This window comes from Canis aureus, chromosome 25, assembly GCF_053574225.1.
Source record: "Canis aureus isolate CA01 chromosome 25, VMU_Caureus_v.1.0, whole genome shotgun sequence".
In the NCBI taxonomy this organism is placed as follows: Eukaryota; Metazoa; Chordata; class Mammalia; order Carnivora; family Canidae; genus Canis; species Canis aureus.
In genome coordinates, this window is record NC_135635.1 from 27,329,841 (window position 1) to 27,353,890 (window position 24,050).

General features: G+C 35.2%; 1 protein-coding gene across 2 annotated transcripts in view; it reads right to left on the bottom strand.

Moving 5' to 3' along the window:
- Positions 1-5,629: 5,629 nt before the first annotated feature.
- PDE3A (phosphodiesterase 3A) overlaps positions 5,630-24,050 on the bottom strand; it is a 314,238-nt gene continuing 295,817 nt past the window's right edge. For both annotated transcript variants that reach the window (XM_077870850.1, XM_077870851.1), the window contains exons 11-16: positions 23,456-23,569; positions 23,115-23,314; positions 21,079-21,282; positions 20,208-20,363; positions 17,635-17,890; positions 5,630-9,706 (exon numbers count right to left, since the gene is read on the bottom strand). In XM_077870850.1, coding sequence (XP_077726976.1) covers positions 9,465-9,706; positions 17,635-17,890; positions 20,208-20,363; positions 21,079-21,282; positions 23,115-23,314; positions 23,456-23,569 — 1,172 coding nt within the window. In that variant the 3' untranslated portion in view covers positions 5,630-9,464. The remainder of the gene's footprint in view (positions 9,707-17,634; positions 17,891-20,207; positions 20,364-21,078; positions 21,283-23,114; positions 23,315-23,455; positions 23,570-24,050) is intronic.

The following is a 24,050-nucleotide window of genomic DNA, read 5'->3' on the forward strand; positions in this document are numbered from 1 at the left end:
CAGGCAGTGGCTGTGACCATCCCTTTGCTCTGCCCTAGATCTCAGGATCCATTAGAAGATACCTATCATCACCTTAGCGTACTATGTAAATTAACTTTTCCTTACCTAAGAGAAGTCTGACAGCATCTAATTGCAGGAAGGAGATGAAGGTTCAGAACAGAATAGCCAGATATTGATTGCCTCTCTTCCACTGAGGACCATTGCATCACTGTAAGAGGAAAGCCCTGAGTGAGGGATAAGATTCATACCTGGACAAGATATTGTCAATCTTGCCCCTCTGCGCTGTCTGGTTGGAAGAAGGTGTGTGTACACAAAGGAAGAAAGAAAATATGTATATATAGTGTGTATAAATACTCCACTGATATAATTTGTCAAAGACATAGAAATATAAATGATAGATTGTTAGTTATTTTGGTGGGGGATAGTTTTGAGCCAGGGTAATGAAACCTATGAATGTACTAAGCTTAGGAACTTAGGGATTTTGTCTAATAAGTAATGGGGAAATCTATATGTGTAGTTTAAAGAATTAATTCCTCAAGAACTTTGGGTAGAAATCACATTTTGCTTTTGTTTCTGAGGACTATATATTTGAGTTAATTAAAATACCGTGAGTGTCTTGAATCATTCAAATTTTTGAAAGCTTTCAAATACGTAGAACAACAAAAAAAAGCAAATACACTGAACAAAAATAATTCTGAGTCTTTACAACCAAATATCCCATGTTTTGGACTTCAACAATCTTTATAGAATAAACTGTAGTATTCATAGGATAAAGAGCAGAACTGTTTATTTTATAGGACTATGAAACTGAATACCAGAAATCTAAGGATCTTGGTTATAGTGTTGACTATTTGACTAGAAAAAAAAACACAGCTTAGCTACAGAGAGATGATGATTAACACAGCTAAGAATTCATCAGTGACAGGGAAGGGAATAGAAGCCCCCAAGAGTCCTTAGGAATTATAGGGAGGCCAATGGATGCCTCACTACATCATGCAGAATCCAGGCACAAGCTACTGTATTTGAAAATAAGAGGAAAGGATGTCTTTAAAACTGGATGGAGGACTTGGATTATACAAATAACTACATCAAACATAATATCATAGAATTATATTTATATTACACGTTATTTTTATATAATAACATTCACACTGATGATTTGTGACACAATTCTAATGATTTTGAGTATATATTTACTATAATATTTTATATATAATATATATGTAATTATATATATGTGTATGTGTATATATACATATATATACATATATATATATATATACATATAAAATCTATAAAATCAAGAGGCACTTCCAGTAATTCTGGCAAAAAAAAAAAAAAAGCATCATTATAGTGTCTAAGCTGAAAAATAATAAAAATAAATACAATTTATCTAATTTTTTTCCTGTACAGCTTTTACTTTTTACAAAATATTTATCAACCATTAACTAAATCACTTAAACAATTATGATAGGAAGATATGAAGTATTGCTACATATATTACGTGCAAGGTACAGGTGAAAGGATAAGATTTATTTCAGTTGCAATTGATCACTTAGGTTCCAATGCTTTACTCTCGGGTTTCTAAAAGTTGATACACTTGGAGAGTTAATAATAAGCATATTCAGTTGAGAGTGGTAAGAATTACCTTGCTAGAACCTGTCATGTGTAAATGACATCCCCTATACTGTTACTTCGGTTGGTACTTCTTGAAAATATTGCTTTTTAGGAATACTAAATTAAGTTAGTACTCTGGTTTGCAAGTACCCTACAAAGGCAAATATTAGGAACATGCTAATTTAAACTTTCTGATGACAGTTTTTTTGCTTTTTGAGTTTTTTGGTCAGGAAAAGGAAGAAATAATGACAATCAGAACTGTTCCATCAGGAATAAGAAACCCATTTTAATACCAAAAACCAAATCAAATTAACCATATCAGCCCAAACTTCAAATAGCCTAGATTCAAATTAAAATTTTTTCAGTTGTATATACTAATAACATTATGGAAAGCCAGGGAGAAGCTTATTTTTATTACTTTGCACTGAAAGTTTTAGAATATTTAAAAGCACCAATTTTCATTTTGTGATTTACATGATAAAACTCTTTGGGAAGAAATATCAGGGGGTGGGTGGGTTCAGTAATATTTATTTCCAGTGCTCATCAACTAACAAATCATCCTTGTTGGAACAAATATGGTATGTGTACTTCTGTGAGAATATGTCAAGAAATAAACTGACACTCATAAATAGAAAGCAAAAACAAAACAAAACCAGCAGTTAAGCAAAAATAATATGGTAAAAATCCCATGCAAATATATCACAGAGCATTAAAAGTAGTGATTTAAAAAAACCTAATGAACAAAAATATATACTAAAAGTCAAGCCAATAGACCCCACTAACAGGTAATATATAGACATATTGTGGTTATTATTTAAAGATAGCAAGACTATAGTACTGGTTTATGCTTATAACTAGCAGAAACAAAGTATGTGATAAGAGTTATTTGAGCCATAAAAATAATCAGCTAATTTTTAAAAGAAAGTTGATGGAAAATTCTAACAACCAACAAATTATATATACAAATAAAACATCTTTAAACAATTACTTTTAATTTCACATTAAAACACCCAAAATTTTGCTATAATATAGGGAGTAAAATTACTAGAATAAAAAAAAAATTCCCTTCAAAAGGTACTTAAGCAGCAGTTTCAAAGCTCCAAGGGCTAATTCACATTCTAAAGCTTGTGTAAGTGCTGACTGTAATATAGCAAGTCAGGGTTGAAATATGGATCCATTATGTCTCTTTACTCCAGAGTAACTGATAACTAAGTTGGTTTGTCACAAAGATGGAGGGGTGTCTCATGGTGATCCTACACATTTTAAGCACTGTTCATTTCCAATCTGTAGCTCTGCTTTTTTTTTTTTTTTTTTTTTTTTTTTTTTTTGCTATATAGTACCATAGGCTGCATAATGAAACCAAGTGTGAGTTAGAACTTGGGGTGAAAGTCATTCTTTCTCCTTATTACTATAGAGGAAAATTTCTGATTACTTTTGCTTTACTATTTTGAGTTAGAGAAATAATATTGACGGGAAGTCCCCACTTTTCTCCTGTGTGTTTGACTTCATTTGTTTTTGTTTTCTTATTTAAAAGAAAACATTTCGGCTATAATTTGTTTCATTTAAAAGAAGTAATTTTACTAATACTGAAATTTTAGTTAAAACAGTAAGGTTTTAATTTTTTTTAATTATTTTTCTATTAATGAATTCCAAATTTCAGCCTACCATTTGATCAGTCTTGGTAGATGTAGTAGTGTGGTTTATTGCCTGGTCTGTGCTTCATCTGTGAAAGTCAAGATTGATGAGATTTAATTTTACTTAATAATGAAGATAAGTATTTGGCTTTTTAACTGTATTAGAATTCAGAAGAATATAATCTACATTCATAGACCACTTATTTTAAAGCAACTCTAATCCATAATAAACTGCTGAATAATAAATTCCTTTTTCTTGGAAAAAAAAAACAGAAAAACTAAGGCTGTAATTTGTATACTTAATCTAATTAAATTATAGGGACTAAATTTATTTTTATCTATTCATATTTCTTGGGACCTCCATAAAGCATTTTCCTCCCTGAGGCATGACATACATTAGAAAAAGAATTAAATACCCCTTTCAGTTTTCTGTTACACAATACTGGTTCTGATTATATCAATATATTTAGTATCACTATACCATGAGTGTCATTTCATGAGTTTTGTTTTAGTTAAGAGAAAAAACCAATAGGGCAGCCCGGGTGGCTCAGCGGTTTAGCTCCGCCTTCAGCCCAGGGCATGATCCTGGAGACCCTAGGATCGAATCCTATGTCGGGCTCCCTGCATGGAGCCTGCTTCTCCCTCTGCCTGTGTTTCTGCCTCTCTCTCTGTCTCTCATGAATAAATAAATTAATTTAAAAAAACAATATTTTCAACAGCTTTGGTTCAAAAATTAAATTCAAATGTTCTTGATAGTACTTACATATGATGATTTAATATGACTCTCTTTGAAGCTTTTTTTAGTGAATTATTTGCATGATCAAACAACCACTTATTGATGTGAAGCAACGAGGAAACCTTTCTGAACAGGGACATGTTCAGGATTTCTTATCAGAAATGAGGAGGCTTGGCTTTTCTTCTGTGCTCCACCACTCCTCAGGGAAGCAAAAATTGATGAATACCAATGCCCATCAAGGCAATCAACCATAGAAGTATAATATGGAGAAGAAGTAGCTGCCCTTAGATAGGACATTTGGCCTCTTTTTAGAACTTGAAGCATATACAAAAAACTAATTTTATTTTCCATCTGTATTTCCATGTAGTTTCTAGTCTTACTGCACTTAAATAATTTATGCTGGGTCAGTATTTTTGAATCTGATCCAAACTCAGTGAACACTGAGTTCCACCAAATAATAAAGCTTTAATGCTCAGTTTTGGATCTTTAGACATATTTAGGAACAAAATGCCCAATTATGTTTTGTCACCACTTGTAAACCTGCTGTTAGAATAATTTCATGGTATGAACATAAAGATCATTTCTGGTGAGGCAAAAGCACCAAATATTTAGGTAAGGTAAAAGCAGCCTCATTTTAAAAAATGAAATGTAAAAAAAAAATAAAAAATAAAAATAAAATAAAAATAAAAAATGAAATGTGTTGGAGATACACAAATTTCCTGACATCCATGGTGCACAATGTAGACTGAAATACCTCTACTTATTCTCTGACCATGGATCATCAGTGTTAAACATGATAAATACCATTTAAGTTATTCAATGCACTGTTAATTTCATTAACTCAATGCTATAGTCATTAATTTATCCAAATTGCAGTATTTAAATATTTTCTAGAGAAACAAACTGATATGAATATTGGACCTAAAACTTGCATAATTTGCTCTGATTAGAAGTTCTAAGAGTAATTTAATTTTGAAATGCTCATCTAAAATGGCTAATTAGCCTCCTGATCTTAATGTAGAATTCTGTTGAACAGATTAGAAACACAGACCAATTCAGTTTTTCTTTCATAGAATTCAGTTTTCTTTCACAGAAAAATCATGAGAGAAATGAATGACCTAGAACAATGATCATAAAGTATTTTGTTGTTTGTCAGGAGGGTAGGCAAATGAAAGAAACTCAGTTTGGTTTCAAAGTATACAGATATTTTAGCTCTCAATAGTCTGGAGTTGAGCGATCAGCATTTGAAATTTTATTGATATTTTCTTTCCACTTGCAGGAGGTGATAAACTCTAGAATAAGGAGAATCTCGATTTACCCCAGATTACGAAAGTTTACAAAACTGTTTTACTGGAACTTTCTGTCAGTTTGAAAAGACAGTTTATTTCCAAAGTGGCATCTAAGCCAGCAAAGGCCTCAAGTGGACACAGGGTTAGGATGGAAGAGACGATAGGAAGATCCTTACTGTGGTTTTCATTCTGATTTTAGAACTAGTTTAAAAGGCGAGGAGAATGGACATCCCATATTGACAGAGAAGCACCAAAAATACCTGCCAGAGTAGGATAGAAATGAGTTTTTGATTATTCACTTCTCATTAGTCAGGAGTTGTTCATCACACAAATAGTTCACTTTTATAAAGCAGTCATTTCAAACTGTAGACTTTATTTACAATGATAATTTTCATATCTTTATTATTTAGAAAATAATTTATATTTTCCACCATTTAAACAAAGAATAGGCCTGAGTCTCATGCCTTTTGCACAGCTTTTACCTTCAAAGAAAGTTCTCTGGGCACGTGACAGGGGACATTGGAAAACCGCAAATCAAGAGAGGCAGGGGACATGAGGAAACCACAATACATATATGTAATATCAACAGTCTGCATGTCCTACAATCCCTTTTCTTTAGTTTTACTGGGATTGTGACGGCGAGGGTTTGTTCTGGAATTCCATCAAAATGGAAGAGAGAATTGGGTATTCTGTTTTCAGAAAATGAGTATTTTCTTAAACATGAGGACATTCCTTCATTTGCCAGATGAAGACCAACATAGGTCTATCAGAGCTACTGTCTTCATCTTCTACGGAGAGCAAAACCACATCTTATATAATTGACAAAAAATACAATTTTATCACTTAGAAAAAACCTAAAGTGGTCTTTTCACCAAGGAAACAATATTCTAAAAGTTGGCCTAGATGGATAACTGAAAAGACATTCTATTAGTATGCTGGAAACAACACAGATGATACTTGTAGGATACCTGGACTTTTCCTTAACAGAAAGTAACCCCTAGCATCAAGGTCATCAATTCCAAATTTTCCTCCCATTGATTTATGGCTGTCTATACAAATATCCTTTTTCCTAAATGGGCTAGAAATTCCTTCACTTGAAAGACCTGAGTTTATCCAATGGCACCTATATATAGGCTCATATAAAAATGTAGTAAATTGCAATAAATAAGCTCCAGAGTTGGGAGTGAGCACAGTAATATTGCTGTCACCAAGGCAGGGGAGAACATCACCAGTGGGAAATATCTTTTTATGTCCCTAGGCATCCTTTGGGATGTGATGAACGTGTATGAAAGCCTCATACTTGATGTCCATTCCTTTATTGCGATGGACTTTTAGCTTTAATTATACTGGCAATTAATTTTTGAAGAAAAAATTGTTAATTTGCCTGGACTGATGAACACAATTCTGGAATGAAGAGGTTCTAAGTGCCTTGGCCACCACCACTTAAAACAAAATAAACAAAACCAGGCAGTTTGCTAAGACCTCTACTCCGGCAGCCAGGCTGGCCCCTACTTGGGGCCTTCCAGCTTTGAGGAAGCTGCCAGTGTATGGTTATAGACTCTCAACTGTTCGACTGCCATTCTACTTGCCCACACCTATATTTTCCTTGACTCAACATGTGTTTTAGATATATATGGCATTTGGAGAAAGGAAAAAGATTCATTTTGTTAAGTAATTAAATGTAAGAGGCATGTGAGGATAATATTTTCCCCTCCTCTCTTATTTGCAAGGGCAGAAGAACAGTTAAAGTCACTGGGGAAATAAATGTATTTGACCCACAGTAATTTTTGCAAACATGAGACACATAGACAACACTAAGAAAATGGAAAACAACTCAGTACATCCTGAATAATGAAGACCTAGTGTTAAGCCAAAATATATGAAATTATTCTCATTATTTAAGTCAAGTCTGCATCTATTTGAATCTTTCCATATTTTCCTACTTAATGGGAAATTTGTCTTACAATTATTTTTTATTGTATTATCTTTGCCTTGTTAGAAAAATGCTACGGGTTAACATAAACATCATTGTTTTGGGAGGGAAGAATTTTCACTTATGAGAAACAAAGGCCTCTTTAAGATGTAAACACTCTTTTCTATGACTTTAGAAGAAATAAAAATTAGAAATCACCATTAAGGTCTAATTAGAACCTCCTATGATTGTTTCACTGATGAGCAGTTCCATACATAGTACTGAAGGAGGAATTATGACCAAAAAGTGTTGGCAAAAAATGGACACCAATCGTAGAAATTCAGTATTGTTAGGGAAGTCTTTCTCTTCGGGAGACATGGACCCAAAAGTTACCCAAAAGTGAAGAAATGTTCCTAGTGAAAAAACATTTTTTGTGGCATCCTCATTTAATAGGCAATAAAATAACTGTATCAGATCATTATTTAAATTAGAATAGGTAGATAAGTGGCTGTCCATAGCCCTCCGTGCAAATGAATCATCACTCTCTTAACTGGGCTTGGAGATACATACAATGTATAAAAATGGTGATTAAAATATAACTTTATAAAAATGTTTCCCTTTTCCCCCTTTTTTTTTTAAAAAAAAGAGTTTACTATCTACAGAAACAAAAAAAATCTTTATATTTACATCAAGATAACTATTCATGACAAATATAATAATATGAAATAAAATATTGAAAGTGAGTATCAACTTTTTAAATAGAGGTTTGGCTCACAGCATAAACAAGTGTAGATAAACAAACAAATTAAAAAAAAAAAAAAAGACTTTCAATAATAGGCCCAGTCCCCTAAAATCCCTCTATAATCTTCCCTGCCAAAAGAAACATGACAATGGGCCAGACTGCAGATAGAAGCTACCCCACCCCACAGCAAGGGGACACCACAACAGGGCGCTCAATGGGACCTTTGCCACCCAAAGCCAATGGTCAACAGTTGCCAAGAATCAGGCTTTCACTATGTCAACAAACACCAAATTCCCAGGTTGAAATTCTTCCCCTTCATCTCTCGCTATATATCCTTCCATAGTGGGTTTCTGTTTGTCTTTCTCGCTCTGTTTTTTTTCTTTTTCTGCCACACATTTTGCAGCAAATTGAGACATGGGAGATCCTCGGGTCTTCGCCGGCAACTTTTTAGAATTCTAACCTAATTAAAAGATCTGACTCCAGCTCCTTCTTAGGTGTTGATGTATAAAGAATGTCATCCCCTTGAAAAGCTGATTTGATCTTAGGTGAGTGACATACATACTCACAGATAAACAGCTCCTATACATTCATTAGGCAAGTAGATTGGAAAATGCCTGTCTTCCAGGTTTAAGGCTGGCGATAGAGCTCCTCCAAGTGGTGCATTAGCAGTAGTACCAATCACGTGGCCCTCTCACCAGCCTGTGAACACCCTCCCTCTACAGAGGGACCTGTCCTGAAGCTACATGGAGGAAGGAATTTGGAATGGCTGCCTCTCAGACACTGCAGAGTGAACTGCCTTCTGCTTGTTCAGATGTTCTGAGTCATCTGCTGCAGCTATTCTATGAACTACTAAAACCATAAAAATCTCTTTACGTACACACAGACATACACACAAGCACCCTTTCACTCTTCTCTCTCTCTCTCTCTCTCTCTCACACACACACACACACACACACACACACACACACACACACACACGATGTTGGCAGGATGTATAAAAATTCAAATAATGCTCTGGAACTTTCATCCATCAGTACTAAGAGCTAAAGCTCCTTAGTTGGTAACCTACATTCACTGCACTGTTTCCCTGCTAAGCCGCCCATTTCCTTTGTGATTTGTTTTCCTTTATAACTTATATATCACAGTGACCACTATATATCTTAATATGAATGTTACTAAATTGTGGAGCCAGTAACCCTGGCTTTCAGTGTGCATGTGTGTGTGCGTGTATATGTGTGAATATGTTTTACATGTATCTACGTGCGAGCTTATATACACACACACATATATATTTCTTCCTTAAAAAAATCCTTAGAAGCTGGTGTTGCAAATGTGAAAGCTTCTCTGAGCAAGAGTTTTTAACAATGTACCTCACTGTAAAAATAAACACATAAAATGCGAAGAATCCCAAAATGCAATAGCTGTTTGCCCATCTTCTCGTATTTCTACAGTGTTGTGTCTAAGTGTTGTGCTGGCTTGAAAAGAGTCTGTGACAAGTCACTCTGTTAGGAAACACAGCTCATTGTATCCATTGTCACTGGTTTTGCTGTGGGGTCGGGATCTCCTCTCCTCTCGGCTTCCCTTTCTCCTCCTCTTCTTCCCTGATGGCCTGGATCTGTTCTGAGGAATGCTGCTGGAGGGACTGGTCCAGAGACTGATTCTCTATGCCCGCCAACCGCTGTTCTTCTTCAATGACTTTCTTCCACATCTTGTGGTTCTGCAGGAGGTGCTGAGTTATTTGGCAGTAGATTTTCCTCCTTTTGAAAGTTTTCTTTCCTGAGAAAACACCAAATCACTTATTTGTGTGCTGAGTTATTTCTTTTTACATTATTAATAGGAGCTAAGGACCAAGTAGATATACATTCCACTTGGCTTATAAACATGCTGTTTTCGAGAGTGGGGAAATTAAATGGAAGATGGCAATAACCGTTCATATACCATTGAGATGTACTGTGAACAGGATTTAATATTCAGTAATTCCCAATACAAAGTTCTGTTTGCATCTTGGTATTATTTGCAATACATTCAGATCTTCAAGATTGTTCACCTAGACTACTGGAAAAACTTCTTGTTGTGTCTTCTCCTTTACTTGGTCAACTAATTAAACTCACATAAATCTATAAGACTCATTTCTTTAAAGATGGTCTCAGTGTTACTGTTCTACTTCCCGTAGACCAAGTCATTAATTTCAAACTCCTCTCAAAGTTCTCCCACAAGCTGGCACACACACACTTTGGCAGTCTTCTTTCTTCTACAGCCTGGCTTCTGTCTCTACTTCACCATCTCTTTTCTGTATACAAACTGAACTCTGCTACTTTCAAGCTGGTACTGCCCCTCCTTCTCAAATGTTCTTCTTAGTCACTGAAAGCTCATGCCCATTTATTAAGATTCAATCAGATGTCACTGAATTCCTCCTCTAAGAAATAACCTCTTCCCCTCCTTCTTCTAAACTTTCACTTCACTCCATATATACTTCTCAGACTATACATTGTTTTTATTTTTTTCTTTTCTCATTATCATTACCTCTTTTTCTGATAACTGTATAGCCAAAAATCATTTAGTGGAAACTCTCATCCCTTCTTTCAATTACGTAGTTCCAGAACACATTGACAAACTATTTCCCACACCCACCCCCCACCTTCTGAGAACATAGCCATGTTGCAGTGGTTGGTCAGTGGGTACATAGGTGACCCAAATCTGGTCAGTTAGTATCCTTCTCTGGGATTTCTCCCAATGACACAGAATGAGAATGAGTCAGAGAATGGCGATTGGGGATCTTTTCTCCTCTAGCTTGTTTATTTATCTGGAAGGAAGGGAACATATAGCTGGCTATAGTTCCAGTCTCATGAAGAAAACGAGACTGAAGATCAAGCTGTCAGGTAGGTGATCCAGAGGCAAGAGCAGGTGACAAGTAAGCAGATGTAAGGCAGGTGACTCAGAGACAAGAGCAGACTCAGAGACAAGGGCAGGTACAAGTAAGATACTAGACAACATTAGGTTTACCTGAACAAATCATTTTCCCTTTTGTATATGTTCACTTGATAAGAGTCTTGTAACTTGTAACAAAAACAATGTCCTCAATAATGTTCATCCCTTAGGCACTTATATTGTTCTCACATATGCTAGGCATTAGCCTCTCTACTATACTACAGTTTCTTCTAGGGAGCCTTCCAAAAACTTGTACACATCTTATACAGAGTGAAGCTCAACAAATATGCATGTTAATAAGTAAATAAATTACACTGTCTTGGTGACCAAAACATTTCATGTTTTCAACACAGAAATACTAAAGCCAGTTTTCACAGAATCACATCTCTTGGTTGGTGAAGTATAATAAAATCAATTTCAACAAAAGAAATAGAGGATATTTTAAAGAATTTAAATTGATACTATTCAATTCATTATTTGGTCTTCCACCTCCTTACCTATTCTCTAAGCACCTAATATGTACCAAACATGCCAGGTTCTGGTCATTTACTGATATACATAAGCATGGAACTTTTACTCCAGTGGGGAGAGAATAAAAAAGCAGGTGCAATCACCCTGAGTCTTATAAAATCTTTTAAAGGTGGCAGAAAGAGAGAAAAAGGACTCAGCTGAGAAGGATACAGCATGATGATGGTGGCTTGGACTAGGGCGAAGTTAACAGAAATGAAGAGAAGTAGATAAATTTGAGACACACTTGTGAAGTTTAATCAACAATTTGGCAATTGATTAGATGCAGGGAAAAAAGTAAAAAATAGAGGTACCCTACGACCCAGCAATTGCACTACTAAATATTCATCCAAAAATTACAAACATCGTAATTCAAAGGGGCATAGGTACCCCAATGTTTATAGCAGCAATTTCAACACTATTCAAAATGTGGAAAATGTCCAGATGTCAATCAACAGATAAATGGATAAAGAAGGTGTAATACATATATGTACAATGGAATATCACTCGGTCATCAAAATGAATGAAATCTTTCCATTTGAAACAATGTGGATGGAACTAGAGGGTATTACACTAAGCAAAATAAGTCAGTTAGAGAAAGACAAATATATGATTTCACTCATACGTGGAATTCAAGAAACAAACAGATGAATATAGGGGAAGGTAAGGAAAAATAAAATAAGATAAAAACAGAGGGAGGCAAACTGTAAGAGATGCTGAACTCTAGGAAACAAAACCGCCAGGGTTGCTGGAGGGGAGATAGGTGGGGGGATGGGGTAGCTGGGTGACAGGCATGAAGGAGGGCACATGATGTAATGAGCACTGGGTGTTACACACAAGTGATGAATCACTAAATTCTACCTCTGAAACTAATTTTTTTTAAAAAAGGAAAAAAAAAACTCACCCAACAACCCTAAGCTCTATAGCTGTATGGCCAGAGCCACTGAGTAGCTGATATTAAGACGTACTGAGATGGAAACCTTAGGTGAGGAGATTTGAGAGGGATGCTGAACATGAAATATCTGGGAGACCTTCAAGTGCAGGGGTAAAGTAGGCAGCTGATATTGAGCTTAGAAGAGGGTCTATTTGCAGCCAGATAATAACTCTTAGGATGTTTACTTGAGTGGCCATTATTAGACTCAGGCTAATAATTTAAAATGTAGGCTAACATCACTTAAACTTCCCTATGGAATGACACTTGTTGCTCCTTTTCTGTGTATATTCACAAAGCTCCAGATTTTAGTAAGTATTCAGTAAGAGTTAACTAGACAAATCACGTTCTCTCTAGTTTCTAGTGCCATGGTTCCAAGTTAAGTGATAAAGTGTTGATATGTCATAAAAATGACAATGATGTGAAAAAGTGGTCCACAGGATATTCTGATCTAATTGAGACTACGTTAAAGAGTTAATAATATGAGTTACCAGGATAGTCAGCAGGGATATCTGGGTCTACTTAATGAAGTAGCAATGATTAACAATGTATAATGTGGGTGGAAAAAAAGAAGAAAAAAGGGTAATAACAGGAAAAAAAATCCATTTGCTACGAGATGTGCCAAAGGAACTAGATCTCTTGGAGACCATCGACCAAAGTTTTTATGGAAGTACCAGTGATTTCTTCAACAATTTTATTATATTATACCACAAAAATTTCTTACATTTTGCAGGATAAGATCAATTTTAAAACAAGATTCAAAAAAAGAACATTAAATTAAATTATCATGAATTACTTTTAAGCCACACAGACACATAACAAAATTATGAAGTTGAAAAAATGCCAGGGGGAATGGATACAGGCAGAGTTATAAGCAAAAACTTAAAAAGCAATTTACTGTATTCATTATTTTATTTATGAGATAAATCCATCAATCAAACTTATGTTAACCACCTATTAATTGACAAGCAATATTCTGGATGGTATGGACACAAAGACCAATTAGTCCAAGAGCTTGCCATAAAGGAGCTTATAGTTTCTTGGGGAGAGAGCAAAGAAGACAAAAAATGAAAAACACATGCTGTGTTTTAGGAGAGACGTACACATGTGATCAAGATGATCTTAATGTTTCCCATAAATTGACTAAACTTTACTGGTTTCTTTCAGATTATAGGTCTCTGACTTCCCTTTTCTTATAGCATTTACTTTATAAAAGTTGAAAGTACAAATACCTTCTCTGCTTCTTTGTAATATAGATAAATCTTCTCCCAGCTTCTGGCCAGTTTCACAACCCAGGAACATCTTTCTAAAGTGCCTGGGTGTGATTCTTTTGAAACGAAATCATAGAAAAACAGGGTCCCTAACTTCCCGTTTTTATGGGAGGATAAGTGCCCAACTTCAATAGGTATCAATTAGCAAACACAGGTGGCTCAATCACATAGACCAACTTCCCTCCAAGGTCTTCCAGTACTTTTTTACTAGCTCATGCTAGTACTTAAAAATTCTCCTGCCTTATGGGACGCCTGGGTGACTCAGCAGATGAGTGTCTGTCTTTGGTTCTGGGCATGATCCCAGGGTTCTGGGATCGAGTCCCGCCTTGGGCTCCCTGTGAGTAGCCTGCTTCTCCCTCTGCCTATGTCTCTGCCTCTTTATCTGTCTCTTATGAATAAATAAATAAAATCTTTTTTAAAAAAATTCTCCTGCCTTAGTTTCAATGTAGTTTAATCTCTCTCCGTTATTGCAATAATCTTGAATAAAGTCTTCCTTGATGTTCTTAATAAGTGTACAGTGCAATTTCTCTCTGACACATCAAACCATGGCAACACCTAGGACTCAATCTGCAAGGGAATAGGTAAAATTTTTTTCAAAGAACAGGACACCTGAGGTGTGATGTAAATTTCAAGAATTAAATACGCTGGGTGAAGAAGGTATGGGCAGCATTCTAAGCAGAATGAGGGGCATGCATACAAGCAGGTTATAGGGCTCTGGAGCATGACATCAATTTCATTTGAAAGTTTCTTAATAAGGGTACACACACACAGACATACAAACGCATACACTAAATTTAAAGAAATCTGAATTATTTCTATAAAAATGAGTAAAAGATAATACTACTACATTAGAGAGAGGGAAGGAGCGGCAGGAGAGAGATATTTGGGGCTCAATTTCATGACTCTAATAAGATCACGACCCAAAATCAAGAGTCAGATGCTCAACCAACTGAGCCACCCAGGCACCCCTACAGTAAATTTTTAAAAGCACATTTATAAAATTACTCTTCTACCAAAGCCACCTACTTGTCTATTTCCACTTTGTTTTTATTGTAGTTAAGTACAAATCAGCTTCTGTTGAGAAATTGTTAAATGTTAATATACTCATTAACCTATTCCTTTGAATCAAGAGTTACAGATGAGCATTGGCTGAAGGACAGATTTGAATGACAGTGACAGAAGAAACCTACTGCTCAAGGTGATTACTCCATCTGAAAGTTATACACATTCATGGCAGTGTATTCATAAGGAAGAGGTAACAAAAGCTCAATTTTTCTCCTGGTCCTTTCAGGGCAGCCCCCATGAGAACAGCTGTTCTCTTATTAATGCTGTTAAACATTAGCAATAAACCTCTCTGGAATTAAACTGAATAAGGTGACGTAGAAGAAAGTTTGTACCAAATAAATGTGCGTAGATTAGAGTCTGCAGGTGGTCTAAAACATGCCTGTATGGGGAGCCAAATTGTTTAGCTCTGAAACCTTTTGAAATGAGAACAAAGAGCCTTTCATTGCTCAAATTCTAAATGCAGCTTAGTACTTCATTAGAAACCTCTTAGTTCGCTGTAGGAATCTTTCGGATTTAATTATGAGGTTGGGAAAAAGCCTTCTTTCCCTAGGATACCATATTGAAACATTTAATTCTGTGTTTCCTGGGAGATCTCCAAGTTTTGCAAATTGGTGAAATTATCAGTGCATATTTAATCTAATTTTTTTTCCTGAAATCTAAGTTTCAGGCAAAATCAAGTTAACCATCTCAGTCAATATGATTATGAAATTAAAATTACTAGGATTCTACAGCAGTGGAGTTTGGAGAGCTGGGTTTGGAGAGCAACACATCATAATCTGGAAGTCAGTATGGCGAATGAACCTTACAGAACGGAAAAGTAATTGAATATCTGGTTGTGGCGTTTGCTACTAAATCCAACGTTGACAAGTTGAGCCTGTTAAATCTCCTGGCCCGTGTTCTTCAATTCTTGATGCCTGTATTATATGTGTGTTTTTTCACTGTGCTTGAGTTCAAATAGCAATCAGTGAGGGCCCATGGGAACAAAGCTTTTCCAAGAGGCTAAGCCGACAACACTTTCTAATGTCACTCAGTGGAAAAACAAAACAAAACAAAACAAAAAACTGTCCTGTCCTTAGACAGCAAACTACTAGCTCTTTGAAATGAAATGAAATGAAATAAAGAAAACCAATGAATGTTTATTAAATGAACAAGTGAAAAAACAAGCCATGAATCCCAGTCTTGGTTCCAGCCTCTGAATCTCAAGATTAGCCCCAAACTGCTAATGGAAACCTTTTTATAAGCACCAGAGAAACAAAATATAATTACTTCAATAATAGAATATTGAATGGAAATAATTTTTTGCCTTTCCCCTCATTCTATACCAAAGTTAATACATAGGATAGAACTTAGGCAAAAATTTGACCTAAAACTAAATTTGCAAAACCCTCATTAGTTTATACTTGATAAAGTTCTCCCTATCTCTGTTTTGTAAGCTTACAATAGAGTATTTATATGAGGGCAAAATGGGTCAATACCCATGTTAAACTATATTTACTGGATGGTCGAGATGAACTGAGTCATGAATTTTCCTGACTGTGCTGAATAAAAAATAGGAACAAATAATCAGAATGTGTTTCTTTGGTAATATTTTGGGTAAGCACTTCAAAAAATATTACAACTGTACTTTCTTTATGAAGGTAGATGTAAACTGCACACTATGTGTTCATGAATACAAAAACAGGATTTATGCAATGTCACTATAAGGGTTATGGATTTTACTAATTTCACTGTTTGACCCTCCTCCCTGTGACTGGAGATATAACAGAGAATATTTCAAAACATGAAGAAAAATAATCTTGTTTTATAGTCAGGTAAATTAAAATGGATTAGGTTGGCTACATGATGTGCTCCAAATCAATGACCATATGGAAACAGTTTTCATTGTCACTAATACCACTACTCTGTCTGGTTCAGAGCCACAGTCCTTTCTCACTTGGGTAATTTCAACAGCTTCTTAATTTATTACCCTTGCTCCCACCCCAAACTCAATACAGTAGATGAAGCAATCCATTTAAAATGTAAGCTGACTCAGCTAACTTTTCTGCCCAAAATCAGATGGCTTCTCGCAAGCCAAACTCCACACACTGCAGAGCCCCACCTCCAAACCCTGTATCATTGGGCTCCCCACACCTCTCTCCTGCTGCTTCTTCATCCCCTTTTCTCTAACTCAGCCACCTTAGCCCCCCCAATGCTTCCTGAATACCCAGCCAACGCCCACCTCAGGACCTTTACATGGTTTGTTTTTCTCTCTCTTTGGCATGCTTTTTCCACCTGTACTTGCATGGATCATTCCCCCATTTTCAGTCTGTTCTTTTTTAAATCTCTTTTTTATTTAAATCATTTATGGCTACCTGATCTAAAATCTTAATCTTTCTCTGCAATATTTCCTATCCTTCTTCCTTTTTTTTTTTTTTTTTAACTTTAGCATTTATCAGTACCTCACATTTATCAGTAAGTTAGAGACTTACTGATTTGCCTTGCTTAGTGTCCACTGACTCCCCTGGAAAAAAAGCCTAAAAGGGCAGGATATATTTATATTTTGTCTGATTTGTTCATGGCTCTATCTTCAGTACCTGGAAGGATGCCTGGCACAAAGTAGGTGCCTAATAAATGTCTGTTACTTAGATGAATAATAACTACCTCTTACTCCTTCACAAGGCCTCTCTCAAACTAAGCCAACAAAAGTCTATGGTTGCTATATGGTATCTCCAATTCCTTTCATCTCTAAATCATTAAGAAACTCTGAAGAATGGGCTTCAATTATTTAATTTTTTTTTACTTCATAATTGAGGCTGTATCTTTGTTGAACATGGTATTATAATGGATTCCACAGTCTATAATTTCTTTTATTATGATATTAGGGAAGGTCAGTTATTCACAATCAGATGCAGATTATATGTGGACACAAACTATGTAATTTAGGAGAAGCATAAAATTCATCTGAACTTATGTTTAAAAAATCCTAGGAAAAACACACTAGAAAGAAATTTTATAAAACTTACTTGGAGATTCATTATTTTCACAGGTTTCCTCTTCATTTGGTGCTTCCTCTTCCTCTTCTTCTTCTGGGTCATCAGTATCTCCTGACTCATCACTATCTTCCACCCATTTCCCTGGCATTAGCCCTGCTGAATCATAGGAATTGCACAGAGGACCCACAATGTGAGAGATGAAGGATTCCTGAAGATTGGCCAACTGAGGGGCAGAGCGGTCCATGAAGGGGCTTATTGGTAACCCAAGGCTGGCCTCTTCATCACCCTAGAAATAGGAATTTAGCATGAACAGTCAACCAGAAAAATAAAGGACATGAAAAGTTTAAAATACTAGTAAAGTCAACATTCACTTGGCACATAAAATTTGCAATTATGTAAGAACCCAGACATTCATGTGTGAACTCCTTCTTTTACTTGACTGCTAAAAGATTCTAACTAAATTACTAAGATCCCAGTAAAAATGCTTTGTTGTCTTTTATCACTTTTGTGATCTTGAGGTTTTGGCTTTTGATTAAGGGGCAATAGAAGAAATGGTCTAATGTGTTGGGAGATGGTATTTCTTATCATATGTCACTCCTTGTTCTATTAGAGTATAAATGCACTTCAAAATGCAATGCTGGGAATAATTATGAAACAAATATATAATCTGTCAGTCATGTTTTCTTTCTTTTGCCTTGGCTGTAAGTAAAGCTTAGAATAATTTATTGCTCAATTAAATGTGCTACCTAATCCTAGCTTTTGGTTGAATTATATGTTCTGTGATTATATGGTTTCTGATACTTCTATTTGTCAATATGTTTAATAATACTACTGATACTACTGTGCAAGTGTTTTTATTTTGAGCTACATCAAATCTCTCCAAAAAAAAAAAAAAAAAAAAAACAGACTGTATGTAAACCAGCAGTCACCTAGCAAAATAATAAAGGAAATATACTGAAATACCAACAATGATTATGCCCATGTAGTAGAATAATTATTATAAATGGGTTATCTTTTTATTTTTTTGTATTTTTGTATTTTACTTTGTAATTTATTTTTTTAAAGATTTTTATTTAGTTGAGAGAGAGACAATGAGCAAGGTAAAGGGAAGAAGTGGCCTCATCCTTGAGCAGGAAGCCCCATGCAAGGCTGGATCCCAGGACCCTGGGATCATGACCTGAGCCAAGAACAGATGTTTAACCAACTGAGCCACCCAGGCACTCCTATTTTTTTGTATTTCAATATTTGAGAATTAATTATGAATTAATCTCATTTCTAGAAAAGGCAATACAGTATTTTCTAGAAAGTACAAACATTTTGTTCTATGTATGAGTCCTGTCTATAAAACTCACAAAACAGCTTTCTAATCCTTCTTCAAATATGTCCAGTGACAAGCAATTTATTACTTAAAAAAGTGCCTCATCTTATTTCTGGATGCCTTTATAATACAAGTTTCTTCCTCATATTGTCTTGAAATCTATCTCCCTATAACTTCTATATTGTGGTTATATTCACAACGTTTTTAGAGAAGCAGAAAGAAATCTAATGTTTCTTATAAATTAGATCCTGTGTTAAGTGAAACTTTATTTTCTCTAATCTCTGCAACAATGTATGATACACTTAGTCCTAATTTTGTGTATCAGTCTTTAAAGTGTCTGAAGAGAGTTATTATATCACCTCCATTTCCCTGCAGGGTAATTACCTTCACTTTTAAATTTTTTTTTATTTAAATTCAATTTAATTAACATATACTGTATTATTAGATTCAGGAGTAGAAGTTAGTGATTCATCAGTTGTATATAACACCCAGTGCTCATTATATCAAGTGCCCTCCTTAATGCCCATTACCCAGTTATCCCATCCCCCCATCTACCTCCCTTCCAGTGTCCTTTTATGCCACTGATCCCTGTCCTTTATCTATGCTCTACTACCTCTGGATTCCTCTTAAAAGAGTAGTTCACAATACTCAGTTTCATGTATAATCTGATCAGTGTACGGAATTATGGGGAAGATGAACGCATGCTTATATTTTGTGTTAGAGTTTTCAGTGATTTGACATAATGATGTCAAGTAAAATGCCTATTTTTAAAGTTTTTTTCATATGCTGTTATTATTGACTATTAGGAGTAAATAATCTGATGTACAGTCATCCATATAAATTTAAATGAGCATCTATTATAATAAATTTATTTAAAAAATATGTCAATGGTCTTCCTAATGTCTACATCATTTCATTATTTCAACATCTTCTCCTGCCCCCACCTCCACCCCCTGCAATACTTGCAAATAATTTTTTCTTTGAATTTTGAGTTTTCTGATGTTAGTGTGAATATAAAGGACCAATCAGACTTCCACAGCTTTTGCGAATTTATGAGCAGCCTAAGTATGGATTAAGATAAATAGTTACCGGATGTGTGGGTGGCTCAGCAGTTGAGCACCTGCCTTTGACCCAGGGCATGATCCTGGAGTCCCGGGATCGAGTCCCACATTGGGCTACCTGCATGGAGCCTGCTTGTCTCTCTGCTATGTCTCTGCCTCTCTCTGTGTGTGTCTCTCATGAATAAATAAATAAAATCTTTAAAAAAAATTTAAAAAATAGTTACCTGTTCATAAAACTCATTGACAATACCCTCTGTCCACTGAAGATGGAGCTCTTTACATTTAGCTGGCCCATTTATATCAGCCAACTTTATACACATTTGGCAAACCAGTAGACGATCGTTTTCATTGGTCCAGTCTATTCCAACATCATCATTCACCTGTTTGAGGGGTAAGGGTAAAATATGTTTTGCCTCAATGAAAGGAAAATTTGAATAAAAGAATAAACAACATATTTATTATCTTCTTAACATGTAGAAATCAGAATACCAAGAAACTAGAAACTTCTTAGCTATTTATTTATTTATTTATTTATTTTTTCTTCTTAGCTATTTAAAATGTTATTGGCTTGCATAATAGTAAAATAGCTCATCCGAAAAATAAAATTAAAAATGATAGGTAAAATTATTAATCATAGAACTGAAAATAAATGCTATTTAAAATTGATAATTACCAATTATCCATGAATAAATATAGCTACAAATGATAAGAAATTTTCTTAAGTTAACATTTAGATATTTATGTTTGATATATGAAATTTTGTTTCCCGGTTTTGACCTATCCGGCAGTAGCCAGATAATCTATGTTAGTATATACCATAGTGAGCAAATTAAATGAAACAAAAAACACAATGACAGTGAGAATTTTATTTCTCTGCAGCACAAACTATAATATATATGTAGACAGAACCTCAACTTCTTAGATTTCTAGATTGGGACCATTGCCCACATATCTGCTTCTGGTTAAACATTTCATTGCATTTCATTTTCACATTTGACATATAAGAGGTGAAAGCAGTAAGTTTTGTTCCACACTCTGATTCCATGACATCTTTCAATATGGTCATAAAATGAAGACTGGTACAAATCTAGTTACCTTGGCATTAAATTTGGCTACAAAATCAAAGTGTTTCTTCAGGTCAGTGGCCAAAATTGCTTCAATGACAAGGAAACGAAAATGCTTAAATTCCACATGGTCAAGGTTAACTAAGAAGTTGTACTCTGGCCGGGACATGAAAAGATTCCATGCAGCAGCTGCGTGATGATTCTCCAAAACTGAACGATCATTATAGAGCACCGCCTGGGCAAAAAAAGAAAAAACTTGAAGGGCTCAACTTTTAAATTAAAAAAAATCATAAAAATACATAACAGGTAAAGCTTTCAGGATCCTCTTTTATCATGGAACATACAAATGTAATCTTGTGACTGTTGGTTAAGAAAAATTCCATACTATAATTACACTGACTGTTGATTACTTTTCTTGGTTAAAATTTCCTTTTTCTGTAAGATGAAGTCCATTTCCCTGAAAGTTTATTCCAAACTCCTGCAAATGAGGGGTTTAGAGCTAGCTTTTAACAAACTTCTTTGCACAGGAATTTAACTATTAAAAAATGAAAATGTACGAAAATCCCTAGGAGGTAACTCAGTTACTTTCTGCATCTAGAGTAAGACTGATTCTTAAGCACATATAACTAATAAATATGAATGGACTCCCTGAGGAGCTTATCATTTATTTTTATTATTTTTTAAGATTTTATTTATTTATTAATGCGAGACATACACAGAGAGAGAGAGAGAGGCAGAGACACAGGCAGAGGGAGAAGCAGACTCCATCCAGGGAGCCTGATGTGGAACTGGATCCCAGGACTCCAGGATCATGCCCTGGGCCGAAGGCAGGTGCTAAACCACTGAGACACCCAGGGATACCTGGAGCTTATAATTTAAAACATTCTCACCCTACAAGCAGCCATAGAAGATTTCACCCTTCAACTAGTAATTAAAGGTATATAATAAATATATACTTGCTTGGAATTCCCGAATAATGCTGAGGGATACCGCAAAAGAAGAGGAAGTTACCTAAACATCACTTGAAGACTAGTGTGGTAGATAGACAATACAGGAAAAAAAGAAAGAAGGATAAAAAAGAAAGACAAGGCACATGAAAATTTAAATTGAACTAAGTAAAAATGCACACAATGTGTAGGAAAATATGAATGATAAATAGTGCTGACAAAATGATTTGCCCATTTTTAGGGAAAATAATTCTGGTATATGAAGGTTATGCTGAAATAAAGTAGGCAGTCAGGGAAGAAAAAAATCAGGATATTTTTATTGCATACAGATTAGAAGAAAATTCTAGTCTCTACAACAGGTGGAAATGGATGAGAAATGGGTAAAAGACAAAAAATAAGAAAAAAAAGTATGAGATTTGACTTCTAGATCACTTAGAAAGAAAAACAGGATCTCAGAATACTTAGCAACACAGAACCAACTAATTAAATCAAGGAGAAACTTACTGAATTTCATTGTATAGATGGAGATCTGAGATACTCAGTGATTAATTTTTGACCTAAATTGAAGTATATAAGAAAATGGACTTCTTAAAAGTTATTGTTTTTGGAATACTATATTTAGGTAAAAAAAAAATTCCCTCAAATGAATGAAATAAATTGATGCTTAAATCCTACTAACCAATAGAAATGTCATAAGAATCACAGTTGTTATGATGAATATACTTCAAAGGAATGGGATTTATATACAAAGACGACTTGCAAAATTAAAAGTTCAAGAAAGATCTGGTTCTTTAATAGTTTCAAAAGGCACTTTTGTATAGGTTGGATTTTCTTTGTTGAGAAGGTTCATTAATATGGATTCAACTAGTTTTTCTTCTTAAGAAGAAAACTGAGAAGGGATTCCCATGGGTAATAAAGTTGCATAGCTGCCATTAATATCCTGGAACAAACACGGTATCTTTTCAAAATTAGCTTGGTCTCTAAGAATTCTGCCCTAGGGCTAAATATAGTTTGGCTCATATTCATTTGGTCCCCATTATAAGTAAACTTAGAAAATTAATTTTCTTTGGAAAAATCTCTAAATAGAATTCTTTCTTCTAATCAAAATTGAAAGATTTACCTGAGGAGCACTAGTTGCAACCAGGAAAGCATTAGTCCTTCCTGGGTGATCATAATCATGCATGGCTGCAGCCACATATAGTGCCATTAACTCTAAAGCAGGGATATTTCCAGATAAACATCCGTATTTATCATCAGGTACATTATACATTTTTGAGAATACATATCCCATATGTCCATGTGTAAATCCACTGTCAGAATCTGAGAAGAGAAAATTAAATAGAAATTTTTAAAAGTATTAAACTGATACTATTTGTTTTGACCTCCTTTTTTAAAGAAATGCTTCCCCTCCCAACCTTCCCCACCAGTTAACAAGGGAGCACAGATGTACTTAATACGTACCTGAATCACTTGTTGATCCATGATCATTAATCACAGTTGAGTGGCCCGGAATAGGTTGTGTAGTAAGATACCAAACAGCATGTAAAACATCAGTGGCATGAATTCTGTTATGATCTGTAACCAATGCAAAGGAAAAGTCATTAATTTGTGAACTTTGGGGTCCAAGGACTAAGAGTGCCATCTACTGGATAAAGAGTTTAGTCTTAATATTTTAATACCCCAGTGAAAGGCAGCCAAACTTTCTAGGACAAATGCTCTTTGATTACTCTTCCATGACTCCATAATATTCATAGTTACCAGGGGTGGGGGGTGGGAAGCACACATAATGTTTATTATGCATGCAGATGTCTGAAGGGAAAAAAATCTGTCCAGAATCTACCAGAAACCTAACATCCATAGAAAGCTCACTATGGGGCAGCCCTGGTGGCGCAGTGGTTTAGTGCCGCCTGCAGCCAAAGGCGTGACCCTGGATTGAGTCCCACGTCAGGCTCTCTGCGTGGAGCCTGCTTCTCCCTCTGCCTGTGTCTCTGCCTCTCTCTCTCTCTGCATCTCCATGAAAAAATAAATAAAATCTTTAAAAAAAAAAAAAAAAAGA